The 27,037-nt window shown below is 47.3% G+C and overlaps 1 protein-coding gene across 1 annotated transcript in view; it reads right to left on the bottom strand.

Annotated features, from left to right (window-relative positions):
- Positions 1-487: 487 nt before the first annotated feature.
- LOC119440046 (putative phosphoenolpyruvate synthase) overlaps positions 488-27,037 on the bottom strand; it is a 192,110-nt gene continuing 165,560 nt past the window's right edge. Inside the window, exons 30-36 of the mRNA XM_049662720.1 lie at positions 17,634-17,726; positions 15,938-15,997; positions 12,022-12,113; positions 7,964-8,027; positions 5,285-5,448; positions 4,105-4,183; positions 488-571 (exon numbers count right to left, since the gene is read on the bottom strand). Of these exons, the coding sequence (XP_049518677.1) occupies positions 488-571; positions 4,105-4,183; positions 5,285-5,448; positions 7,964-8,027; positions 12,022-12,113; positions 15,938-15,997; positions 17,634-17,726 (636 nt within the window). The remainder of the gene's footprint in view (positions 572-4,104; positions 4,184-5,284; positions 5,449-7,963; positions 8,028-12,021; positions 12,114-15,937; positions 15,998-17,633; positions 17,727-27,037) is intronic.

The raw sequence follows: 27,037 nt of genomic DNA, 5'->3' as shown, positions 1-27,037 counted from the left end.
CGCCGATTGGCGTAAAATACAGACTGGGGTATTCCCCCATTTAAAATTGCTAAACGCCATGTATCCCACTCGTTATAGGGCCAACTGTCCTTGGTGCGGTGGCATACCTACCCTAATTCATGTAACTTGGGAGTGCGCTAAGCACCCTCATAGACCAAATACCAGTGACACAATGGAGCAGTGGGAGGCACAGCTCGCCCGCTCCGACCTGGCAAGACAAAAGTCTTTAATTAGCGAGGGCAGGCAGGCGGCAAAGGCCAGTGGGGCCCTAGACTGAGAGGCTCCGACCATCCCTCCTTAATATCTTTTCCATTACAATAAAGTTTCTAATAAATTTTCTATTAGAATATTAAGTTATTTTATGTTCGCTGAGTGACTGTGCACGTTGAACGACCTCCGTACTTTTTCTATATTTGTGCCAAACATTGCCATACGAAACGAGTCGGCGATTCACATAAGTAATGCTCGTGTACACATAAGAGTTAGTTCATCCAACGCTAGCTGCTGCTAAAAATAAGCACTTACCTTTAATTTCGAAGTCACCTTCAATGTGCCGTTTGATTCGTTCAATCTGAAAAGAAATAGCAAACACATTATTGGGGGATATCATGGAAAGCTACAGTGCTCTCAAGATTCTGAAGAAATAGATGCTTGCTTTGTTTATAAGAGAGGTACATCAAACTATAGCTCCTTGCTTTGGAACAGAGGATGAGGAATAATTGCAGGTCCCTATGGTATGATCACCTTCGTTAGTAGTTAGAAACATACCCTTCGCAAAACATTTTGTATGATTCAAATATTTCGACCACTCACAAGATAGCGCAAAAATATGGCATGGATTCTGTTGTCGTATATTCAAAGCACACAAAAGAAGCAGCACTAGGAAAGCAATGATTTATTATACCTTAGTCACTACATGTTAGTAAGAAATAATTTTCCGCAAGAACATAATGTAGACGTGAACAAACTAAAGCGTCTCGTAAATGTTACTTTGTCGGCCTTGATCAGCAAGTCTTATGAAATTAGGCACAATAAAGTGGACGGTGAAATTTTATATCCCACACCTATTAATCCTGTAAGTGCATTTTTTTTTCAGTAGTTATGTAGCCTCAAATATAGCACGCCCCTCCCCGATTTTTTTTTTCTTTTAGCGAGTTGGTTTATTTCGTCATGACTTCATAAATATGCCCAGCGATTGTTTTCGTCTGCTATGTCATTAAGAAATGTATTCCATGCACTAAATCACTGTGAACTTGTGTAAACGTGCAAAAGTCCAAAATGTATCGATCTCTTAATTTTATTATACACTAATTCGTCACAAATCAATCACGACGCAAAAGGTTGGAGCGTACTGCACGAAACGCTCTTCTTATTCCTATACTATATACAAACAAACTGCTCGTGAGAGAAAGAACGAATTAAGCTTAAAATTCGCGTATTATTTCCCTACCTTTGTGTAACATAAAGAAAAAAAAAACGCTTAGCGTTGCACTCGGCCGTGCAACGCTTGAAACAGCGAAGCTGGGCGATCCTAGCGGCCGCATTTCGATGGAAGCGAAATGCAAGAACGTCCGTGTGCTTGCGTTGTATTGCACGTTAAAGAACCCCAGGTGGTAAAAATTAATCCGGAGCCCTTCAATACGGCGTGCCCCATAATCAGAACTGGTTTTGGCACGTAAAACCCCACAAAGAAGAAAGAAGATGGGTGATTGTAGCCCAGCATTTTCCGGAAGTGCGCGCGAACTTTTGTCTTATTACTCATGATGATGATAATTTGTTTTCGCACGTCTCTAACTTACGGCCGTCACTGCGCGTTGCACAGCGCAGCTTCCAACAACAACACCCCGTTCCAATGCCGACACCGCGTTCCAGGAGACACACTCTGTGAATGCGTCTCTCTCTCTCTCTCGCGCGCGCAAAAACTCTTTACCTCGCAGAGCACGAGCGTACGAACGCGCCAGCTGTGGACGAAGACGACAACGCTCGAACCCAATTGTATGGTTCGCATAACTGGCCAATCCCCCCTGTGGGTACGAGCCATGTTTTGAGGCAACAACAACAACAACAACAACAACAACAACAAATGCATGTTCTGCAGGCGTGGCAGCAATAAAGAAAACAAGAAAGCTTATAGCCTAGTGGTTACGACGCTCGCTTTGGGACCGGGGGAACGCGGGTGCAGCACAGAAAGCTTATTTTATTTCTTTTCTCAGTAGTTTCTTGACACGCACCCCGAAATGCGGCTGTCTTAAACAGCTTCGGTGGTCAAAGGGAAAGTGTGCGAAAAGCACGACTCAATGTACGAAGAATATTTAATAACACGTTTCGTTTTTCTTTTTTCCCTGACGTAATCGTGGAATGGAACACGCTTGAGAAATTTCATGTAGAGCAGCCAACACTAGGAAAGCTTCTAGAGGAAATTGAAAAATGTATACTGCCTGTGCTCCCGCCAAAGTGACAAACATTTGTGTTCCGTTAATTTAATGCGTCCTTATGATTTTCTTTATTTTTGTTTATTTATATAGCGAGTAAAATGCTCGTACCTGTATATTGTCTGTATTGTACACCCACTCCTGTAATAATCCCGCCCATGCGATTCACAGTACACCCAAATAAAAAATTTTAAAGCGAGAGGAACATTTATGATTTAAGAGAAAAAAGCAAGAGTTCACAAACTTAATGTAGAAATAATGCAATGTAAGGCTTATCGGACCTAGACGAAGAAAAAACTACATTAAGGAGAGACTTAAAAAATCAATTCAGTAGTAAAAAGCAGTAATTGTCATGGATGGGGCCGTATACTAGGGGGGTTGTGCGTAAATTCTACGTAAAGTTATAAATCCAACTTTGCTAATTACATCCGTATGGTGTTCATGCAATAAGCAACTCTTCAAAGTAATATTTTTATGACCTACAAGAAACAAGCGCGTTTATCATTGGGCTTCAGAAAAGTTGAAAACATACATTGGTCACATGTTCCTCTGACGTGGAATGTTATTCAGTTATGTCTTGGGAGCTGAATGCTAAACCCGCATGGCAACGAAAGTATGTTATACAGTTATTCGTTATATATTTACAAACGCTTTCGCGAGCGGCGCCATGAATTTACTGTGCAGGTGTCGTTCTTAACTGAACCTCTTGCCAAACTGTGTCACGCAGTATGTGCCCCTGAATGTTGCGAAAGCGAGGGAACCATTCTCAGCGTTAGCGGCCACGGTGCGTTTCGCTTCTAGTCTTGAAAGCCACACACAGGCTTCTCGGCAGCGCTACTATATAGCGCAGTGTGTTTAGAAAGAAGCGCAAGAGAGGAGCACGGACCGCATGACGCAATTTCTCGGCGTTCGCACGCACTGGCGTGCCATGCATTTCAGAGGCCATGCACAGGCTTTGCGGCGGTGGCACTAGATGGCGCCACGTGTTCTTAGGGAAGCGAGGAACAAGAGTCGCGCCGCAGTACACGCCTCATACATAACCGATTTCGAAGGCGGCAATATTGATTGCCACCTATATTGATGCAATGGTGAACTCATTACCGTTGACAGACATCATGAGGTAAGTTATGCAGAATTTTTTTTCGGTCGATTAAGAACTGTGTGTTACACTGAACGTTTTGTATATTTCATTATGTAACGACTAAGACGCCGCAATATCATTATCAGCCTATATTTATGTCCACTGCAGGACGACGGCCTCTCCCTGTGATCTCCAATTACCCCTGTCTTGCGCTATCTGTTGGCAACTTGGGCCTGCAAATTTCACTAACTTCATCACCCGAGCCCACAATATATGCACTGTCAAAATTAAGCGCGTCATGGTGTACGAAAGCAGTCAAATGCTATTTGTGCTCGGCATTCCAGTATGGTGCCCCAGAGATTCAAGGCTTGTCGTCACTGCTCTAGATCTGAATTTTGGCGTGCTGTGATGGTCGCATTATTATAATACAACTATTAATAGCCATGTAGTAGACCCGCCTCTCCACACCCTAATACCCATTTACGTATATCCATGACTATAGGCCCAGAGGCGACACGCCGTGCGGACTAAAATATTTACGACATCCTAGCATCAATTTCCCATCTTGGTAGTGAAAAAAAGCAGACTTACCGGTTTTGGGATTCCGACAAATATGGATGGATATCTGTCCTTGTCAAGCTGTGCGTGAATTTTCTGACGCCGCTGAGCTCTGTAAAAAGGCAACAAAAGGTGAAACAATATGGCAGATGAGTCGATCGTTCATGTCCACTCATATTCAGATCGACCGGATGATCTCAATTGAACCATACTTTACAAGCACTGGCACAAATGTCACATCCAGCAATAATGGATTATAAGCTGGATGCGAAGTAGTCGCTGTACTTGATAAATTCATCATACCGCGATAAAGCCAGGGAAACTGCACAAATATTCACATCCCTTATGCCATCTGAAGCTCCCAAGCAGCCGTGCACATCCTGCGCAGCGTCAGAGGTTGGGCGAGTTGTTTCTGCATGATTCTAAGTGTAACAACGCGATTTTGGACAAGAACGAAAACCGACGAACCGACTACGACAAGGGCTTGTCCTTGCCTACTCATACGTCTGTGTCCCTTTCCGGAGATGCGCCGTTGCATTTTTAATGACATCCCCTATTCCAAAAACCAGCAAAAAGCTTGCATGCACTTGCGACGAAGCTACACAACCCCACTTTTACTGTGGAAGAGTAGCAGAGCAGTTATTCAGTAGAGGGGACATATTGCTCAGAACAGCAGCAAAACTAGAGTCCTAGTTAAAAGACAAATTATAATAATACACGTATATTAGTATATCCAATTAATGGCCTCAAGAATAGACATATTTTGGCTGATCTGTGCACTTCGCAGCATGGGCACATTGCATGCAGTTAATAGCTGGATGTGCCGTCTAACATCAGCCAACTTTTGTGGCGTTGTCCGGCAGCCTCGCGCGCCGAGGCGCAGAGATCGACAAAAATGAAACAAAGGTGAGGCGGCCAAGGAACGCTGACGAACGAAGGTAGCGCAGCATTTTTTCACAACTTTTAGTGAAGAACGCAAGGGGCTCGAGCAAGGCCGGAAAACCACTGAGGCAGAAGGTTTACAAAGCACGGACGGAAATCAAACGGGATCGGCGCGGAGCGCCACAACGTTAGCTGTTCACTCTAAGAATTATCGGTACAGGAATAGCTTCGCCGATGGTTGGGTTCATAAAGAAAGAAAAAGACGGCGAAAGCGCTGAGCTCGTTTACGCTACCAAAAAGGCTAACCATTTGTTGTAGCTTGCTCACTTACTTTAAAACCAGCTCTGGGTTCCTCGTCCTGAGAAGGATGCCAATTTCCTCGAAGGTCAGGAAGAACAGAAGGTCCGATGAAGGGAGCCTGCCCTCGTGAACCATGCGCAGCGCCAGCTGGTGGCACACAAGACGCAGCTGGTGGACGACACGCACTGAAGCGGACTGTGAAAAACAGCACACGTGCCACACGAATAACGGTTATAGGCCAACAGACGACAACAGCAGCAAAAAAAAATACTTTCAATGGTCGCCACACACGATATCTGCTCTACACTAAGAAAAAACAATCCTCCTTGGTTGAAGGTCGTCTTCCCGGCAGAGTTTCAGTTTTCATAATCTTTTATTGTTACGTTGGTTGTGACGCACAAGTTTGTTTTAAAATGATGAATCTTCAATCTCATGATTGCAAGTAAGGCATGAAAGGGTTTACCTGCGTTTTAACTTACATTTGAAGAAGCAGGGAATAAGCAATGAATTTGAAAGAAGATTGACATTCTTAATAAAGAAAGCAAAAGGGAAAACGAAACCAAACGTAAAGACAAATGCCGTCAGTAGGAGCTCTTCACTGGGGTGCGCGTCAATGGGACGTTGATGAGTGCTATTGTGGAACGCTGTGCCCCATCGCTGAAGACGGAGCTGCGGAAGCAACTTCCTGTTCGTGCTTCCTGTTCTCGTGTATGATATCCCTAGATATGCATCCAATGAACACCCGTCGGCAGTAAAAGAATAACGTGCTTATGTCTGTGTAGTAAAATTCGCGAGGAATGCACCAGTGCCTTGAGGAGAATAAGTTCCTGTTTGTTTATTGACTGAGCTTAGGAACTCACACATGACGTTCCTTCCCGTTTGGTTTCTTTTTTGAGCATTTTTTTGCATATATGTGCAGTAGTATGTGTTTCGAGACTATGGGTCATGGTACAACCTGCGCAAAGGCCTACCGAACAAATACAAAGACGCAGAACGGAGGTCAGATAACGCCGAAAGCAAGCGTTTTCGGTGGAAGACGCCTAACACCGAGTTGTGGTGCAGAGAAGGCGTGGTATTGACCGCGACGGCGGTAGGTTATACACACACCAAGGCAGAGGCCTCATGCCTACTGTAAAAAAATAATAGAGTAGGCAATTTTATTGTATTAGATAATTTTGAATCACAAAAAACGCTGGTGCAGGTGTTCCCTTACTAGTAAATATAGTAATTAATCAGAATGTGTGTAGCGTTTTGGTGGATAGAGAAAGAGATATTTAGTGGATCCTGGAAAGGTTTTCCTGGTGGCATGTCTAGCATGCTACTCCAGTGGGCTAGAATGAAAAAGAAAATAATGTGAACAATTCACAATAAAGATACAGAACATACAGAACCCACAGCACGTAGTACTCCACTAAAGCGGCTTATTGAGACTGCTCTAAAGAAACACAAAAGCGCCTTCGTTGCACTAGATGCACAAGCAGCGATATAGTTCATGGGCCAAGGACGTGTCTTAGTTCAAAGGATGACGGTTGATAGTGAATGTTGAGTTCGGACATCAAGGCCCTTCTTTGTAGTGGATACAGCCTGCAAGCGCCGATTATGTGGGCTATATCTTTCCACACTTAGCAAGCAGGGCGCAGTGGTAACCTTATTCGTTTGAATTTAAATGGGAAGTGCTTTGTGCCTGCCGCGTTTAGGCGAATTCTGTGTTAGACATGGCCTATTGCGCCTGTTTAGTCCTCATAGCATGCGAAACTCGCACATAGCATCATAAGTGCAAATATGTCCACAGTGATTTTCTAAATCGTGGATATCTTTTCATCTTGCTCCAATGGGTTACAGATGCTTAGCTCCGTAAGTTCAGAACAGCAGTTCGTCATGGTGAGTACGGACCTGCTAGTAAAACTGTTTTAAAATTTCGCAGTTTCCCCAGAAAGCCGAAGCATTGAGTGCGATAGCAAGTTAGTAAACAACAATACGAACTAAGAAAAGTAGTTTTATCGGCCGCATAACCTTGTAAAAAATCGCTTATTAACTAAATTAACAAGCACCCTGTAACGTGTGAACAGGTAAACATCAACACATCTCGCGCGATGACCGCGGAAACTCGCTGTCAAAACGATGGAGTGACGAGGCGTGGCAGCAGCAGCGAGCGTGCCATCTCTCGCGAACTAGACGTCGAAAGCACAGAGCATACGAAACTACCGGCACCAGTTGCACTTTCGCGGACCGCTTTGGAGAAGAGGCCCGCGAGGGCGCGCACTGTTTCCACGTCGCAGATTGCTTTCAAGATACAGCGCCCGTGCGGACGCCGCCGGGTAAAAACGTCCCCCCCCCCCCAACCTCTTCCTCTCCCCCCCCCCCCCCCCCCCGCCGTACAGTGCGCTTCCGCCCCGCCTTCCGCCCTCGCGCGTGCGAGACTGAACCGCAATCGATTTGGCGCTGAGCCGTGCTCCCTCAAGGGCTGCAGAAGATAGCGCCAACTTTTCCCTTTCCCTCAAGAACCACTTATCAGCGGACCCTCGCAAGCTTTCACTCGCACATAGAGCGTAATGCACGCGGCGACGATGTTACAGTGTTCGTAGTTTATGCGGAACCTCGCATCGACGTCCACAACACCGGCAGAAATGCGCTTGGAGTGTCCAAATCATTCTCTCCCAATAAAAAAAACGGACACATTTCTTTCCGTGTGCCTTATTTGAATACCCACCTTTGCCACCTCTCGCGCAGCAACGCCGCCTCGTGCCTTTGGCGTCACCAACTTCAACATGATCCTGTAATGGAAAGTCTGAACATTATTATACTGTAGGAAATGAAACTGCAGCCTTTTATGGTAACATTATCTTCACTCTTGTTTAACGCTCGCATGTTTATCTAATCAGCTCACCAAGCAATCATTAAATTTCTCGAGGGATCAAGAAAGTCAACAGGAACAAATGAAGCTGGGCAGGCCATGTAAAGCGTAGGATGGATAACCGGGGGACCATTAGAGTTTCAGAATGGATACCAAGAGAAGGGAAGCGCAGTCGAGGACGGCAGCAAACTAGGTGCGGGGATGAAATTGGGAAATTTGCAGGCGCATGTTGGAACTAGCTAGCGCTCGACAGGGATTATTGGAGATCACAGGTTGAGATGATGAGGCTGACAGGTTGAGGCTGATGATGATGATGACGACGTATTTGAGATGTCATCTACCACACTCGTCACCTGGGATAACTTGTTAGGCGTGTGCTTGCAGCCAACATCTCCACTGTCCGTCAAAGAATGTCGCGCGCGTGCTCGCTCTACGGCCTCTTCGCACTTTATTTATTTATTTTATTTATTCAAAATACCCCTAAAGGCCCTCAAAGAGGGTATTACATAGGGGGACATATTGCAGTGACATGTGAATAATAACATAGTGAGTGAAAAAAAAGAAAAAGAAACGCGATCATGAACATTGTCTGATATAGAGCGGGTAAGTGAATAGCAAAAAGAAATAAATAGAGTGGGTACGTGGAATAGGAATAGGAATATGAATAGGAATAGGATGTCCGGAGCGTGCCGAAAGTAGTCATATAACTGCAACGAGTGTTGCCAATTTAGCGTATTGTCGCTAGATATAGCGACATATCTCCTTATGCAGTGGTCAGGAATTTATTAGGAACAAAACAGGAACAATCAGCCGGCATTTCAGCGACTTCTAATTTCAGAAAGTTGCTTTGAAAAGGGCTTTTTAAAGCGCGGTTTATTTCTCAAAAGCTACAAGTAGGCGGCCCAAATTGACTGCATGCACGGCGCGTGGGCTTTGTGACCATGATGAAGCAACGGTGCTATTCTCTCAAGGAGAGCATGCGTTGCGGTTAACGGCGCCGGAAGAAAAAGGCTGCGCATTGTGTACACAACGTTCACGTTTTTTAGGGGCGAAGCTCCTTAGGGTGTGGGTCTGTCCCTCCTCTGTAGTATGTAGTAGTCATCATCGGTAAACCGTGAATGTAGCAATCATCGGTAAACCGTGAATCTTCCGTGTAATTCGCCCAGTCTCGCCGCACTAAATCGAACGATTGACTTCCACCAATGACACGCGCCATATGTGACGTCATTTCTATTTTATAACAGCGCCCTTCATTATAATTGCACCATCTCCCGCTTAAGGGAACGCTAGCACAAACGCGTTAGAAACGTGCAGTACTCTCTAGTAAGGGGGAGAGGCCACAGCGTCTTACGCAGCCGTTTACACATGCCGGAACGTGCACCGCGTTTGCCGACGCCATCACATGACTGCTGACAGAGTATAACCCCCGTATTCATAAACGCTCCTCGACTTGAACTTGACTTGCCACCGCCTTCAACGCATTTCGAACGCGCTGCCCAAGGCGGTGGCAAGTCAAGTTCAAGTCGAGGAGCGTTTATGAATACGGGGGTAAGGCGGAGAGGCCACAGCGTCTTACACCAGCTTCTTACACGGGCCGTAACGCGCTAGCACAAACGCGTTAGAAACGCGCAGTCTTTCGTTAATGGTGGGTATTTATTGTCATATTTACGGCGCTTCGTGGCGTAGTAGCTAGCGCCGCGCGTTCGGAAGCGAGGGGTCCCTGGTTCGATGCCGCGCTACGGACACAACTTTCGGAATATTTAGGGGCGAAGCTCCTTAGGGTGTGGGTCTGTCTGTCCTCTGTAGTATGTAGTAGTAGTCGTCGTCGTAGGTAGCCACGTCTACTTTTATGAAAAAAAAATGGCGGCTCAAAGCGCGAGCTGTAACATGGACAGACGACGACAAAGTGGCACGGAGTGCACGCGCCGACTGTTACAAAGAGTTGATTGGCTTTGGAACTAGGTAATCGTAGATGTGATCGTGGCTTAATTCCTGGGAATATTTGTCTAATGTGTCAAAAAAAGTCTCTGTATACAAGATAATCTTGATGATGCTCCTTACAATCCTATACCGTCTAAGCAATTGTGGAGGACCAGGAGAAAATGCAATCAACGGGATTTAAAAATTACTCTTTAAACTAGCCTCGAAACCTTACTTCTAAGGACGATGCTCCAGCAAAAAGCAATTGTAGTTTCCTGAACGACTGACTGTCATCTAAAAACCGCCAATCATCGAATGTGTTTTTCTAGATTCTTGGTCAGCAGTTTTTTTCAATGAGTTGTGCTACAGCGAACTATAAAAAATAATTGCCACTGGACGAGCACGGTATACGATTCCGGCCGGTTCATAAAACAGACGTTGCTCCTCATGATTTAATAATGTTCCTGTTCGCACACAGTGTGTGGAAGACCCGCATGCAAGTTCATCATGCAGATATCAAGGCCTGTTCTGTACGTCACCATTGCATTGAGAATGTTGTTGGTGTAAGAGACGTGTTCAGGAATCAATGCGATCAGCCAAAGTGGATCACCCTGTTTGCTGGTTTGACAGTGCTTTGGTTTTATGCCCCAGTCACAAAAATCCTGGTGCATTTTATCATTGTGTAATGGTTTGTTCAGTAAAAAGATATTAAAGAAAAATAAAGATCCTGGCCGAACAGTTAGAGCACCCGGCTGCTACGCTCAACAGCAAAGGTTCTATTCCGCCACCGGTCACACCTCATTTTATTATTCTTGAAGCAAGGCGAGACAAGGACCTGCCTGCCGCAAAGTGTCAAGCAAGGAATGCTTTGTATTCATAAAGTTGATGCTATATGACTTACAGATTGCGTGCCATTTTGTTCATATACTCTTAAGAAAAAGCGCGGGTAACGCAGCTAACAGCTGAGTAGCACAGCCCAGAACCACTGTGTCACAAGCGATATTTCTGCTGGGCGAACCGAGATAGATAGCGTCCCTGTAAAGCAGCCCTTTCTTTCTATTATTTTTGTTGTCTATTTACGCAGATAAATTAGCAGTCTGATAGGTTACTACCATGTATTGTGCCGAAAAAACGAAATCGATACCTAAAAGGAGAGGACGAAGTGTCACCAGACCTGTGCAGGTCTTATTCCACAATAAATTATCAATGAAAATGCTTTTCGTTAGGAACAATATTTGCGTGCTGTGATATTGCACATGTGCGATTGCACATAAGCTGCACAGAGGTTGCTTAAGACTTTCGCGTTCTTTTCGAGCGCAGCTGCTTAGGAGCCCGTTCCTGCGGCGAGTGAACGAGAACAGCGAAAGATGTGTGCGAACGAGCAGCGGCGTATGAAAAAAAGCGACGAGAGACGCGAGGAGGAAAGCGGAGAGGAGGGTATGGCGAAAGCGTTAGAAGAAAAGCGTAGTGCAGCGACAGAGGCGCCAGAGTAGCGCGCGTCGTCTATGGCGTCGTTTTGGAGGTCGGTGAATCGCCCCCACGCGTCACCGAAGCGCTGGCGGTGTTGTTGTAGGTGGTGCTGGCTGGCCCCACGCGGCTGGCTCTCGCGGTCTCCAGATAATAACGAGGCAGTTGCGCCACATTTCGCTCCGTTTGCAACGTGCCACGCCAGAGCGATTGTTCGCGCCAGTCAATATATCGCGAAATGAAAACACGTATACAGCTGCTCTGAAATTTGGCATTAGGGAGTATCGTAATCATCGGTGAGCTTATTTTTCCTTTTTGTTTTCTGTACAACCGTAGAACAACGCGACAAACAGCTTAAATATTACAATAACTTGAGGACTCATTGTCAAGAAATGAAGGGCCCCTGACGTTTATTTATTGTTGCATTATAAAAGGCCTAAGCTCTGCAGCGTTTAAGTTTGCCTTTGTGCTTTGAGAGTGGTTACAAGATACCTTCTACGTGCGCGTAGTAACCTTTTTTTGGTTACCTCCGTGGAGTAGAAAGCCTGTCAGTTATAGTGGAAAGGTCCCGAGAAGCAGCCGGTTCCCCTTGCTCGACCTGGGGTGCCCTTGCTGCAGCCTAGAAAGTGGCAGGGAAGACAAACAGTGCAAAGAAATCGTTAGTAATCACGAAGGTGATTCTCCTCACTCAGATATTACTGTGTACGGACACTCTTACTGAGAAAGATACCACGCACGAGCGACTACTTTTATCACTTTGCAAAGTAAGTTCATCAGGTCTCTGTAAAATCGCAGATACAACAAAAGCACGAAGTTATCAAAGCAGAAACTAAAACTACTACCGTTAGAAAAATTCTATAAGTCCAAGGTCGTAACGTGCATGTAAAAAACGATCAGAGAAAATCGCGAAACTTTTCTGGAGCAGTACATTTTAACAGAGCAAACATTTCCCTTAAAAAAACACACATTGAAGAATCTCACGGGTTAGGGATAACTGTGGTATTTGAAGTTTAAGATACTCATTTCCACACTTCCTTAAGAGTAATAACAATTTTATGAGTTATATTGAAGAAGCCCCACGACTATATAGAAAGTGTATTTTGAAGAATTACTTTGGTTAGGTTAATTCATCATGATCATCATCACCCTATAGTTATGTCCACTGCTGGATGACGGCATCTCCCTGTGATCTCCGATTACCCCTGTCTTGCACTAGGTGATTCCAGCTTGCGCCTGCAAATTTACTAACTTCATCACCCCACCTAGTTTTCTGCCGTTCACGACTGCGCTTCCCTTCTCTTGGGATCCATTCTGTAACTCTAATTGTCCACCGGTTATCCATCCTACGCATTACATGGCCTGCCCAGCTCCATTTCTTGCGCTTAATGTCAACTAGAATATCGGCTATCCCCGTTTGTTCTCTGATCCACACCACTCTCTTCCTTTCTCTTAACGTTAGGCCTAACATTTTTCGTTCCATCGCTCTTTGTGTGGTCCTTAACTTGTTCTCGAGCTTCTTTATTAACTTCCTAGTTTTTGCCCTATATCTTAATACCGGTAGAATGCAATGATTGTACACTTTTCTTTTCAACGACAATGATAAGCTCTTAGTCGGGATTTGGCAATGCCTGTCGTATGTACTCCAACCGAATTTTATTCGTCTGTAAATTTCTTTCTAACGATCAGGGTACCCTGTGAGTAATTGTCCTAGATAAACTCAATCTTTTACAGACTCTAGAGGCTGACTGGCGATCCTGAATTCTTGTTCCTGTGCCAGGCTAATGAACATTATCTTTGTCTTCTGGATATTGATCTTCAACCCAATTCTTACACTTTCTTGATTAAGGTCCTCAATCATTTACTGTAATTCGCCTCCATTGTTCCTGAATAGGACAATGTCATCTGCAAACCGAAGGTTGCTGAGATATTCGCCATTGATCCTCACTCCTAAGCCTTCCCAGTCTAAGAGCTTGAATACTTCTTCTAAGCATGCAGTGAATAGCATTGAAGAGATTGTGTCTCCTTCGCTGACCCCTTTCTTGATAGGTATCTTTCTACTTTTCCGGTGGAGAACCAAGGTTGCTGTGCAATCCTTGTAGATATTTGCCAAGATATTCACGTATGCTTCTTGTACTCCTTGATTTCGCAGTGCCTCTATGACTGCTGGTATCTCTACTGAATGTTGACTATATAGCTCGTACTTTGCGTTTTACTCATGTATGAAGTGCTGCTTTCGTTATTACATGTTATTTGTTGTTAAAGAGATATTTATTCTGTGCTGGAACACCGAGTCATTGTAATTATTGTGTTTTATCTCCTCTGCATGCAACTGGTCACGGCTGCGGAGCACAGAACTTCTTGTTTCGAGGTCATGACCTTAGGGAAGTGCTGTGAGCACATTTTGTCCTTTACCTGTGCTCCCGTGAACCAGGAAAAGCCAAGATCAGTTGCCAAAAAGAATTTGAAAAATAAAGTTGACCAGCTATTACCTGTGACACCTGGACTGCACCTCGTATCAATCAATCGGAATTTTTCTCGCTATATATAGCTTGGCATGCCCTTTAGCCTTTAGATCCCCTGAACCTCCCCATGTAGTAGGCTTCTCAATCAACACCTGGTCGTAAACACGGCTAGTCAAACTCACTTCCGAGGTTTGTGTAGGCTTTGTGAGCTGTTGTGCAATAACTAGCCCTGTCCGGCACTTACAATATGGAGGCTCACCGTGCCGTTGTAGTTCATATGTGCTATCAGAGCCAAGAGTGCGAGCAAGCGCATCGCCGTGATAGATCCTCGTGGCACAAGGCACACTTTTCAGAAATTTTGCCCAAGTTGCCCACATCACTGAGCTGACCACTGTTTAGCAATGGCGAATTAGTCCGCAAGCAGAACAAAACTGAAGTGATAAGCACTCCGACAAATGTGGGGCGACGCGTGCATTACAACCATTGGCAATACTAAAGGTCCAAAACGCACGCGCGGGGTCTGCGCGTGCTCCGCTTGTGCAGATGGCACAAATGGGATTTTTTATTGAAACCCCAATAACATAAAGCCAACGATGTCATCTATGTGCCTTTAGTCCATGCGCATCTGTGATCTCGAAGACAAGCGCTGTGGTGTAGCACCTCCCTTCGTTCTGTGATGAATTACTCAAGTTAGGTGTAATAGCGTAGCGAAGTATGCTACCGTGCAAAAAATAAGTTGGCACCCTTCTTAATCACGCACAAAGATACCGGTATGACGCGATGTCTTTGTTGAGAAGATGCATGGGAGCGCATACAAACTCTGTACTCGTACAGTGGAGTACGGGACAGCAGATTGCAACGGCGACATATCCGCTGCTTTACTGAAGCAACTGCCTCAGAAAAATCATGATATGCGCATTGTGGCGCCACTGTAGAAATCTTGGTAGCTATTTGTGAGCACGAGGTCCTCTGGGAGACAAGCGCCCATAAGCGTTGCATTCATCCTTAGAGGGGTAGTTTATTTACGCTATAGATCTTGGAGGGCTTGAGTACCGCTGAATATTGTCCTTAAGATTTCTGCGACCCATGTGAACCAAATGGAGCGAAACATTTAGCAATAAACTTTCGTGTTTTGATTTTCCTGGATGATTAAACAAGATGAGGCTGTCTACCTAATGCTCCCTGTTTTACTGCTCTTCAGTGCTATTCATAAACAATCAAATTTGTGGAACATTACATTTAACAGCTAAAACATATCATTCTAACGTGGCATTACCATGTAATGTTCAAACAGAACAGCACAGGATGCGGTTTGTTTCAATACTAGTGCCTTTTTTCGTATAGAGCTAGCAAACGCAGAACTAGCAAACTATTCTCCCTACGTACGATCTCGTACAGCACTCTCGTTCAACCATATAGCCCTAAAGCCCGCTAATGACCTTCCCTTCTTTTGTATGAGTTCGCGGGAGCGTGACTGTCAATAGGTGCACCATGGAGCTATATCGACCACTATTCAAGCTGCCGGTTTCGTCCTGTGAAAGCGCGGGAGCCACACCTGCATCACATTTTATAGGCAATGTCCTCATCTTCATCAGCCTATATTGATATCCACTGCAGGAGGAAGGCCTCTCCCAGCGATCTCCAATTATCCCTGCCTTGCGCTAGCTGACTCCAAGTTGCACCAGCAAATTTTGTAACTTCATAACCCCAGAATGTACCTGACTACAAACCATCCATAACCGTTACCTGCACCTTGTGATCATTCAACCCAACTTTCCGCCAGATTTACTCATGTGGACTCATAGACTACGTTTCCGATCTGTTTCTTTGTTTTATTCAAACTTCATGCAGGAGACCGGGTTTCACAAACACGTTTAGCAAATATTTCATGCTCAAGGGCAAACTAGCGTAAAGAACTCCACGTATACACATTTGCTAATATTTATTTTTGCTCCCATGCAGGCAATGAAAGCTTCCTTACCTTTAAAGACTTAACGAGAGACGAAGGATCCAGTGACCATGGTTTGGTGTACAGATCAAACTGAAGAGCGAGAAAGAGAAGATGTGGTAGCCACGTTAGTATATCTGTCGGTCGTGCCATAGTAACGTCCATGTGTCGAAGTCAGTGCTCGCGTGGTGACTTTATTAAATAGGTGCCTCTCAAGCAATGTCCTCCCCCCCCCCCCCCCGCCTCATCCCTCGTGCGCGAGGCCCCCGCTACAGCGATAAAATATTGAAACTAAATGTACGAATGGTGAATGCAATGACCGAATTTTGGTCATTTATCTGCTAATCATTTGGTTCATTTCATTCCTAAACGAACGGCTGCTCATAGTAGGTTATCAAAAATATCAAAGGCCAGTCGCTAAGGGCAATTTGCTCGTAATTCTTACTGGTGATCTAAACACAAGTAGAGAGCGTGGATTCTATCGGACAGTATAAACTTAGCTTTGCGCCAAACGTATGCAATACCCTCGCGCACACTACAAAATATCAGGTAAATGTACTTATGCGAGGAAACATATAGGAAGCTTTGTGGGTTACGTACACATGATCACGCTTTTCTTTTTTCTTCTTTTTTTTTGCATTAAGCGCAGTAGGTTTGGTATAGAGAGAGAGAGAGGTTTATTGAAGAAAGGCAGAGAGGTCTAGGTTTGGTATGGCTTGCGTAGCAGCTAGTGCGATAACATAGCGAGGCCCAAAGCGCCATCTCCTATCCAAATTCGCTTTTCCTGCTTGCTCTGCGTTGTGATCGCGAAGAAAGTAAATATATGCGGATCGCACGCACTGTGAAAACAGTTCAGGCAAAGTCTTCATTGGCGTTTGTGAAGAAGGTTGTTCCTGTTTGGCGATCATTAGCGCGTATAAAGCACACGACAAAGTTAGACACATTTTCTCCCCGCAATAAGCCTCTCTGAAAATAAACTTGCGGCAGTCGAGCATGAAAATTCCATGCAGGATGACGGCGTGATGTCAATAGGATCACGAAGCTGGAATGACAACGACGGAATGTTGAAGATGGCACGACAACAGCAAGATGCCAACGGCATTATTATGACAGCGTGATGGCTGCGATATGACGACTACGGCAAGACGACGGCTGCATTTACAACGCCACGACAACGATGAAATCACGACGGCGTGTATGTGTTGGAGCTCACGTCCGGGCTTACGTGCACCACCCGCCACCCCAGGCCTCCTCGGGCCACCTCGATTTTCGCTATATCAGGTGCTGGCCACACGCGCAATACAGCAGCCAGCAGCATAAAAGCGGGCGACAATGCAAAGAAAAGTTTACTGTGATGAATAAGCTAATAAATGACATTATTGGAATTTGTTTAGCCTTTTCTCACTTAAATAAACCTACTTGGTGATGTTTTCTCACTACGCGACAGACCAGCTGTGTGTTTTGAGGGCATAATAGACGCCACCATTGCCAATGATGGCTTTGATGTCGGGCTACTATAAAGGGCGCCACAATTTTGAGCATTGCTTGTGTGTTTGCGGAGAGGACCACTCTAGCTGAGCTTCCTCGTCAATCCACCTTTAAAGGGTAGTGGTCCTTTTGGCTTCGTCCATGTAAACGGTCGGAACCGCTATACCAAAACTCTGGTAAGTGCCAGCAAGGATCACTCGTAAATAAAAATAACTACGATAGAAAATGAAAGCCCTTAGACCTCCTTAACAGACCGATGACCATGCTTCTTTATGAACTCCCGAAATTTCTGGCCGCAATCGTTGTCGGACTTCAACAGCCACTCCGATGCCTCCTGCAAAAGGAAAAAAAGTCGGAATTAGTGGAATTCGTTTGCAATTGCTATGCCTCTGATAAAACCAAAGGCCGAAGTTAATGTCCGGGTTATCTAACTAACATAGCAGACAAGCTCAAATGTCGGCTCCTCAAACGGACATAAATTCCGCTCCAGCTGCCACCAATATACTCTCAGTTACTGTACGAGCCACATGCTGCATCAGCTGATGCAGCAAGCCACCGTAATTAGCTAAGCAAAAATATTACCTGACCATTAAGCATGCTCACACTACAGTCGGATACAACTTTAGAAGGCAGCGGCATGTGCCCCCTCAAAGGCGGATGCATACGAGCCTCCACCAATGGCCGCGCACTTATTACTTGCATCATGAGGCGGACGGTCGGTGTCCCCGCCGACGGCGAACATAGCAGCCCGCGCTTCAAGCCGCGGCGAGTCGCGTGAGCGGGACTATTTCTTTAGTCGTGGAGGAAATCGGCTGCTGTGCTTCGGTCATCTGGGCGGGGCCTCTCCTGTCTTCTTAAGTTGTACCCGACTATAAGGGATCACATATAAATCAGTCATTGACGACGCTCTTAATTGATGTGTTACACCTTTTCATTTCTCGCAGGGTGTTTTAATACTTCGTTCTGTGCTGGCATATTCATTCAGTGCAGAGTAGCAGACTAGAGCGCACGAGCTCAGGTCCACCTCTGTCTTTCCAATCAATAAATTTCTCTCTGTCTCTCTCGTTCGGTATTCATAAATTCCCACCATCATCCACACCTTTCGGCTACTTGCCGATGGGACAAATTTCATGTTTTGTCGTTAGATATTGTTTTGTTTCTAACAGCAGAGATGTTTAAGGCTGAGGTTGAACCGTGCCGTTCTGCGAAGCGAGGCGAATGAAGGAGTGGAGAGAGAGAAGAGCGGAGGCTCAATTGCTGGGGGCGGAGCCAAGGTGAGGAAGAGCCAATGAGGAGCGCGCGCCCGCCACAGGTGGTCGGAGAGGGGTGAGGATGATAGAGGGAGAGCGCGCGACAGGTGGGCAGAGTCAAGGAGCGAGACACGTCGACGTAGCTGCGGCGCGACGCACCTGGCGTTGCCAACCTCCACCGAAGCTAGCTGACACGCACGCTGCGTCCGACTATTAACGTGGCTAGGGAGCCTACATGTAGCGCTGTAGATAGCGTTGCAGGTAGGCTCCCTAAACGCGGCTTTAAAAGCGTGCACTGTCAGCGCATGCAGAGCATTCCGACGTTTGGCGACGAGTATGGCGAGGACGAAGAAGCAACTGTCTCCGGAAGAAGAAGCGGCGCGGCCAGAAAGACGGCGGGAAGCAGTTCGAGATGGTCCCAACTACAACTCTTGCTAAACGACACTTACACCTAAATCTGCCAAAAAAAATCACCACAGCTTCACCGACTTAAGGCCACGAAGACTAATGAAACAGGGCAGCTGATGGCTTCAACTACCACCATCCAATGCTGTAAAGCTAAAGACAAGCTAAAGCTACCGGAAACCCAAGTTAAAAGCTAAGAAAACAGTGTATTTAAAGCTAAGTAAAATGCAAGTTAATTGTGGGAGTCATGAGGGAGGTAGTGGTCGAATACTGCACCAGGGAGACCAACTCCTGTTCTCGTGAGGGAGTGACATTGTTGAAGCTTAGTGGGCCTTCCTAATTTGGTTGCACCTGGAATAGTATAGCCCAACTAGCTACCGGCGATATTTTTTGCGGCTCTCAGGCGCCACTCCATGCCTAATGGCCTACCGTTTATCCATGCTATGGCCATGTAATGCGTAGAATTGATAACCGGTGGACCATTAGCGTAACAGAATACATACCAAGAGAAGGGAAGCGCCACCGAGGACGGTAGAAAACTAGGTGGGGTGATGAAGTTAGAAAAATTGCAAGCGCAGATTGGAATGAGCTAGTGCAAGACAGTGGTAATTGGAAAGTGCAGGGAGAGGCCTTCGTACTGCAGTGGATATAAATATAGACTGCTGATGATGATGATGAAATGGCAAGTTGAAACCACCAGCTCCGCTGTTTCATCAGTCTTCACGACGCTAAGTCAATGAAGCTGCGGGCAATCTTTTTTTAGCGTTCTTCGATCACTGTGTGAGAGAAATATTTTTAATGTGTTATTACATCTGACCTTCGCCTTTTCCACTGTCTAATCACAACTATCACGACTGCTGTACATTTATCAAGCTCTATGAAAAAAAAAGTGTCAGAAGCAAATGTAGAAACTCCACTGGATTTGTCAAAGTATGCGCACGCATACCCCCAAATTTTAGCTGCCCCACCCCAAATGTCAAGTTGGCCCACCCCCAAACCAGTTCGTCCACCCCCAAATTTCAAGTTCACTAACCTCTAAATTTCAAGTTGACCCAACCCCAAAATTCAAGTTGACTTACCAAACTTCAATTGGGCCCCCCTACTATGACCTTCCTCACGCATTTTATATAGATCCCTATGTATCCTGATGGATATTGTGTGCAATCACCACCTCGTCGCTCGCTTTCCCCCTTACGTCGTCGCCAGTCACCTAGCGAGGGAAACTAGTTGCTGCAGTTCTGCAGGCACGAACTGCCAGCTTCGCGACTTCTACAAGGCCTGCACAGTCGCCACGCAATTTACTGGACGTTTTGGTCGAAGGAACCGCCACAATTGTGCTTATTGATACTGGGGCTGCGGTTTCTGTTATGGACGAAAAGCTTTGTCGTAAGCTCCGCAAGGACACCACACCGTTGTCTGGTTTGCTACTGCGTACCGCGAGTGCGCAGCATGTAGCACCGCTCGCTCAATGTACCACAAGAGTGCTCATTGCCGACGTTGTTTATGTTGTTGAATTTTTCGTCCTTCCTTCATGTTCACATGACATCATTCTCGGCTGGGACTTCTTGTCTCACCATCATGCCATCATCGACTATGCTCGGGCCGAAGTGGCGCTTTTCCCGCTTTCCGAAGCCTCGCTGCCTGACCCTTCTGAAAGTAAAGCCGCCAAGCTCACCGTTGTCTCCGATACGAACATACCACCCGAAATGTCGGTTCTTGTGCCCGTATCTTGCTCCGCCGCGCCAGACGTTACGGTGCTTTTTACACCATCGCCTATTTTTCTACGTCGCAAGGCTCTACCTCTACCATTTGCCGTCCTCAACACTGTATCTGGATTATCCACTATCCTTGTGTGTAACCCGCTTCAATCCCCTGTGACCTTACTGCGTGGAGAATTCCTTGGTCGTGTTCAGCCCCTTGACCCGCTTCACATTCTCGCTACTTCCGACGACATGGCCTGTTATGAGCTCGATGCCCTCACTCCTCCATTGCTGTGCGCATCATCATCATCATCATCATCATCATCATCATTGTCGTTGTCGTCGTCGTCAGACGCTCTTGAATCTGCCTTGGACGGCGATCTGCCACCTCCGTACCGCCAGCAAGTCCTCGCGCCAACCATCCCTGGGACGTACGGCGACCGTCACTCACAGCATCCACACTGGTTCCCATCCACCATTACGCCAGCGGCCGTACCGTGTGTCGGCAGCCGAGTGACAGATAATTACCGAGCAAGTCGACGATATGCTGCATCGTGGCATCATTCAGCCTTCCCAGAGTCCTTGGGCGTCTCCTGTAGTATTAGAACGCAAGAAGGACGGCTCAATACGCTTCTGTGTGGAATAAGATAACTCGTAAAGATGTCTATCCGCTGCCTTGGATAGATGACGCCCTCGACTCCCTACAAGGCGCGGAGTACTTCTCATCTTTGGATCTTCGCTCCGGCTATTGGCAAGTGCCGATGGCTGAAGATGACTGTGAGAAGACCGCTTTCGCAACGCCCGACAGCTTGTATGAATTTACGGTAATGCCATTCGGGCTCTGCAACGCGCCCGCTATTTTCGAGCGTATGATGGACACTATCCTTCGTAACTACAAGTGGAAAACATGTCTGTGCTACCTTGGTGATATTGTCGTGTTTTCGCCCGATTTCCCGACGCACCTCGTTCGCTTGCGTGAGATCCTGACGTGTCTCACCTCTGCCGGCCTCCAACTCAACATCAAAAAGTGCCGTTTTGCTGCCCGCAAGTTAACAATATTGGGACACGTTGTTTCGAAGGATGGTGTACTTCCTGACCCAGCCAAGCTTCGCGCGGTCGCAGAGTTTTCGATGCCCACTACTCTTAAGGCACTCCGCAGCTTTATAGGGCTCTGCTCTTACTTTCGGCGTTTTGTGCGCAATTTTGCCACTATTATCGCACCACTGACCAATTTGCTTACGGCTAGCAGCGGCATCTCCGCGTGGTCAACTTCGTGTGACGACGCCTTCAAGCAACTACGTCGTTTACTTACTTCGCCGCCGATTCTTCGACACTACGATCCGACAGCGCCCACAGAGCTACACACGGACGCCAGTGGCATCGGACTTGGTGCAGTCCTAGCGCAACGGAAAGACGGCTACGACGAGTACGTCGTCGCATATGCGAGTCGCACGTTAAAGAAGGCAGAAGCCAACTACTCTGTCACAGAGAGAGAGTGCTTGGCCATTATTTGGGCTCTCGTCAAATTTCGTCCATACCTATATGGTCGCCCTTTTGACATTGTTACCGACCACCACGCCCTTTGCTGGCTGTCCTCGTTGAAAGATCCGTCAGGTCACCTCGGCCACTGGGCACTTCGCTTACAAGAATATAACATCCGCGTTGTCTACCGATCGGGCAGAAAGCACTCCGACGCCGATGCGCATTCCCGATCACCGCTACCTTCCGATGTTGCTTCAGTGTCAACGCCCTTCGCATCCATGTCGACGATCAACGTCGCTGATATGCCGGCCGAGCAGCGTAAGGATCCCCTGCTTTCAACTATGCTGAATTTCCTCCACGATCCATCCGTCACACCCTCTTCTCGAACACTTCGTCGCCAAGCCGCTCACTTTGCTGTCCACGACAACGTCCTTTACCGCAGAAATTATTTGCCTGATGGTCGCAAATGGCTGCTTGTGATACCACGACACATGCGTACTGACATATGCGCTTATTTCCATGCCGCTCCTCATAATGGTCACGCCGGCGTTCTGAAAACGTACACTCGGCTGAGGCAGCGTTTCTACTGGCACGGCATGTATCACTTCGTGCGCCAGTACGTACGCGCTTGCACGGCGTGCCAAAGGCGTAAAATTCAACAGCGCCCTCATGGCGAGTTACAGCCGCTCCCCTGCCCGGCCCGGCCATTTGATCGCGTCGGCATAGACCTGTACGGGCCACTTCCCTGCAGTTCCTCGGGTAACCGATGGATAATTGTAGGCGTTGACCACTTGACGCGCTACGCCGAGACTGCCGCCCTTCCGGCGGCTTCTGCGCGTGACGTTGCCTTCTTCATCTTGCGGAACTTCGTTCTTCGACATGGAGCACCACGTGAACTGCTCAGCGACCGGGGGCGTGTGTTCCTGTCCGAAGTAATACAAGCCCTTCTCGCTGCATGCAGCATCGTTCACCGCAAGTCTACCACCTACCACCCGCAAACGAACGGCTTGACAGAGAGGTTCAACCGCACACTCGGTGACATGTTGACTATGTACGTTGCCTCGGACCACAGTAACTGGGACACTGTTTTGCCGTTCGTAACGTATGCCTATAATACCACCACACAAGCTACCACTGGCTTTTTGCCATTCTTTCTGTTATATGGCCGCGAGCCCTCGTGTACAATGGACACCCTGCTCCCATACCGACCAGACGCTTCTGAATGCACGCCAGTGTCTGAAGCCGCCAAATACGCAGAGGACTGTAGGCAGCTCGCCCGTACCCTTACGACCGCCGCCCAAGGTCGCCAAAAGCTGCGGCATGACAGTAACGTGCCTACACTACATTTTCCGACTGGTTCCCTTATTTGATTGTGGATCCCACCTCACAGCCCTGGCCTTTCAACCAAACTTCTTGCACGCTATGATGGTCCCTACCGCGTCATCGACCGTACCTCGGCTGTCAACTACGTTGTCGAGCCTGTGACGCCATCACACGACCTTAGACATCGCGGACGTGACACGGTTCATGTCAGCCGACTTAAGTCATACTATGACCCCCTGATCCTACCTACGCCGTAGGTCGCCAGGATGGCTCATCTTCTCTCCCGGGGGCCATTGTAGTGAAGAAGAGGAAAAAGCTCTCTTGCGTCTGTCGCTGTGCGCACCATCAGCGTTCGTGGACTGCCTCGATTGCGTGAGACGTCTAATAAATCGTCATATCACAATTGTAACAAGAGAGAACCTTCAACACATAAGCTGGGCATGCCCAAAGAAACAACACAATAACACTAATGAGTCAGCAACACAACCAACTTTAATAATAAGAGATGAGAAGCCATGAGAGACCGTGCTGCTCAGCTCAGACCTGGATGTTCAAGCAAGCCTAGTTGAAATGGATGAAGACGCCGCCGTGGCCCAGGGGCTGCCAGCCGCCGTATAAAGGGGGAGGCTTCTATTCGTTAGCCCCTCCTCTAACCACATTTTGTACCAAGTAAAGTTATTTCTCTCTCTCGCTTGTGATGGGGCTGGGCTACTCGCCAAATAATGCTTCCGCATTAAGAAATGGCTCCACAGCGCACTCGGTCGGTGACTTACATACGTTTCGCAAAGGGTCCATTACTGTGCCATCAAACGAAGTGCTGTGGTGTAAACTGTACCATGCTTAAATGATAATGATAAAATGTATTTATTGAAGGATGACTCGAAGGTCTATAATGTGGAATATGAAGGGGAGATGGGAGGCGGATGACTATTCAGAGCCGTCCTGGAAGCTGCGCGTCCTTGTCGAAACCCAACAGCGAGTCCAGAATTGCCCTGTCAGAATCCGCTGATCCAGTTGCAGGCCTAATTCACTCCTCGTAGGACGACACTCGCACCGCCCTCAGGTGGCAGTCCCGCTGCTTAGCATAGCACTGGCACTCCCAAAACAAATGGCGTGGCCACGCCACAGTCAGGGCACCTGTGCGGCTCCTGGGGTGCTTCTTGGTCCTCAGAGGCTGTCGAAGGGCCAGGTTCCTGCGACGGAAGGGCGTCAGGAGAAGGGAACCTCTCCCGGTGTGGTCGGTACTGCCACCACCGCTCCAGCACGTCCGGATGGAGGACAAAGCCCGAACGGAGCCTCTGCTGCAGCACCTGCCCCGACCTGGGAAGACCCGCAGGAAAGTGGGTTTGGGTCTGGCGGGACACTCGCATGGAGTTCCCTCTTGCGTCGGTTGGCTGCTGCTCTCACAGCTCTGTCTGGGTCATACGGTGGACCTTTTGCCGTGCTGCTTGTGCAGGTGCTCAGGGTTCCTTCAGGAACCTGGGAAACGACACGATTTCAAAGAAGAACGCACACCGCCTAATGGGCTCTTTCATTTCCCTCAATGCCCTGGTGACCAGGGATCCAATGAAGTGTTGCAGTGACCCCGCGGGTCTCCGCAGGCCTGAAGGCTTGCTCGACTAGGAGTACTTCTGATGAGGCTGTGTGGTGACACTTGCAAGCATGCAGTGCATTTTGGGAGTCAGTGTATAAATCATTGTGTTTTGCCTGCATACTGCTTGAGACCCGGTCTACTGTCCAGCCTATCACGTGGAGTTCAAGTTCCGTTCGGTCGTCGGAAATCAGCAGTGATGACGGTAGAACGTGTGGCACAAGCACCTACTACGTGGTAGATGACTGCTCCCTCATTGGTGCGTCGGTCGAAAGCTGCCTCAGTGTACACTTGCTCTTGGCTTGGTGGTGCGTCTGCCAGGCTCTGCACGTGACGCGCACAAAATGCTGCCCGGTGACGCGCATGTTGTGCGCCCGTGTTTCGGGGCGTTGACATAGTGTCCACGACAGCAGTGTCATCCGAATCCCAAGGTGCACAGTGTCTGCGTACATGTTTGGGTCGATGGCTCAGTCACACCTACAAGTTCAGCTGCTCCGGTGGTGATTCCAGCAAGATCCATCAAAATACTGCTAAAACGTCACATGTATCATCAACTACAGCTGCTAAACTGGTAGCCCTCCATGCGGCTCATTTCATTTCATTCAGGAGGAACCACGCCATCCATGGTTGATCTTTTGTGATTCTAAGGCAGCCCTCCAAAAGTTACTTGCCGCACTGCGTCATGGATCACATGAGCATCTTCTCGTAGAGATAAGACAAGTCCACCATCGACTAGTTGGCGAAGGACACGATATAATTTATCAAAGGTTGCCTAGTCACTGTGCCATACATGACAATGATCAAGAGGACTCAGCTGCCCGATCTGCCCATGACGGCGTCAACGCGTTGCCATTCGTCTATCGAGAGCCGAAGCAGCGAAAAAACTTTCCGCGCTTGTGCTTAACATATCATTGGTTCAGTGGAACTCATCCGACTTCGCAAGGGCAAACCTTGATACCCTCGACCCTAATTTACAGCTCCGTATTTCATACATAGCCACCGACGCTCTCAGGGCGCATATTCGACACGTTTCTCGATTACCCTGTCCCCACCTTGCCTCTTCACCTACAGAAATGCCACACACAACTTTCAGTCGTGTAATTCCTCGTTGCCATCTAACTACATGCCTGCAGGATGACCATTCTCACCTTTATGCTGCCTGCACAAACCTGAAAGAAGCCTTTACCATACCACCATCCTTTCTTCTGTCTCTCTCCCTCTTCGTATTCTGAGCGACCTTCCTCGGCATGACTGCCCTTTTCCAGTCCGTCTATGGTTTGGAGCAGCATTTTCAAATGCGTGCTGCTTTCTGATCGAAAAGGCCAATAATCCACTTTGTGACTGCTCGCGCACCTTCTTTGCGAGTGCGCTTGTTTCAACCCGTAAGGAGCAGCCGTCTCAGCCATGCTACACCAACTGGACAAGCGCCCACTCACGGAAAACAAAATAGGGAGAACTATGCTTCGCCTTTAAGAGCGGAACGCGATAGCATTCAAAGATCCCAGACTGCTTCTTTCGCGTCCCGGCAACTGCAGCTTATGTAGCCGTAATGATTACCAGGAAATGCTGGCTGCGAACGCTATGCACGAAGGCGAGCTTTCTGCTGCAAACACGGCTATTTGCGTCGGCCGATCCTGGAGGCAGTACACCGCCGCCCCAAAAATGTTACATCATTTTCAGGTTTCTATTATTGTTTCGCACTTTTAATATTTCAGTCTAAGAAGATTTAACATAAAAAGCATGCGCTCTCGGTTTTTTATTTCATGACAGTTATTTGTGGGCTGCCATTCTCAAAATTCCGACGAATTATGAAGAGTATAAGACAAATTATGAGCAACTTAAGGGATGGAATTGTATGGCAATATAAAACCTGTAAATACCGCATGTCATATAG

The sequence above is a fragment of the Dermacentor silvarum genome, chromosome 2 (genome assembly GCF_013339745.2).
Source record: "Dermacentor silvarum isolate Dsil-2018 chromosome 2, BIME_Dsil_1.4, whole genome shotgun sequence".
NCBI classification, from domain to species: Eukaryota; Metazoa; Arthropoda; class Arachnida; order Ixodida; family Ixodidae; genus Dermacentor; species Dermacentor silvarum.
Note: the sequence above shows the minus strand (reverse complement) of the source record. Positions and strands in the feature narration are given on the sequence as shown.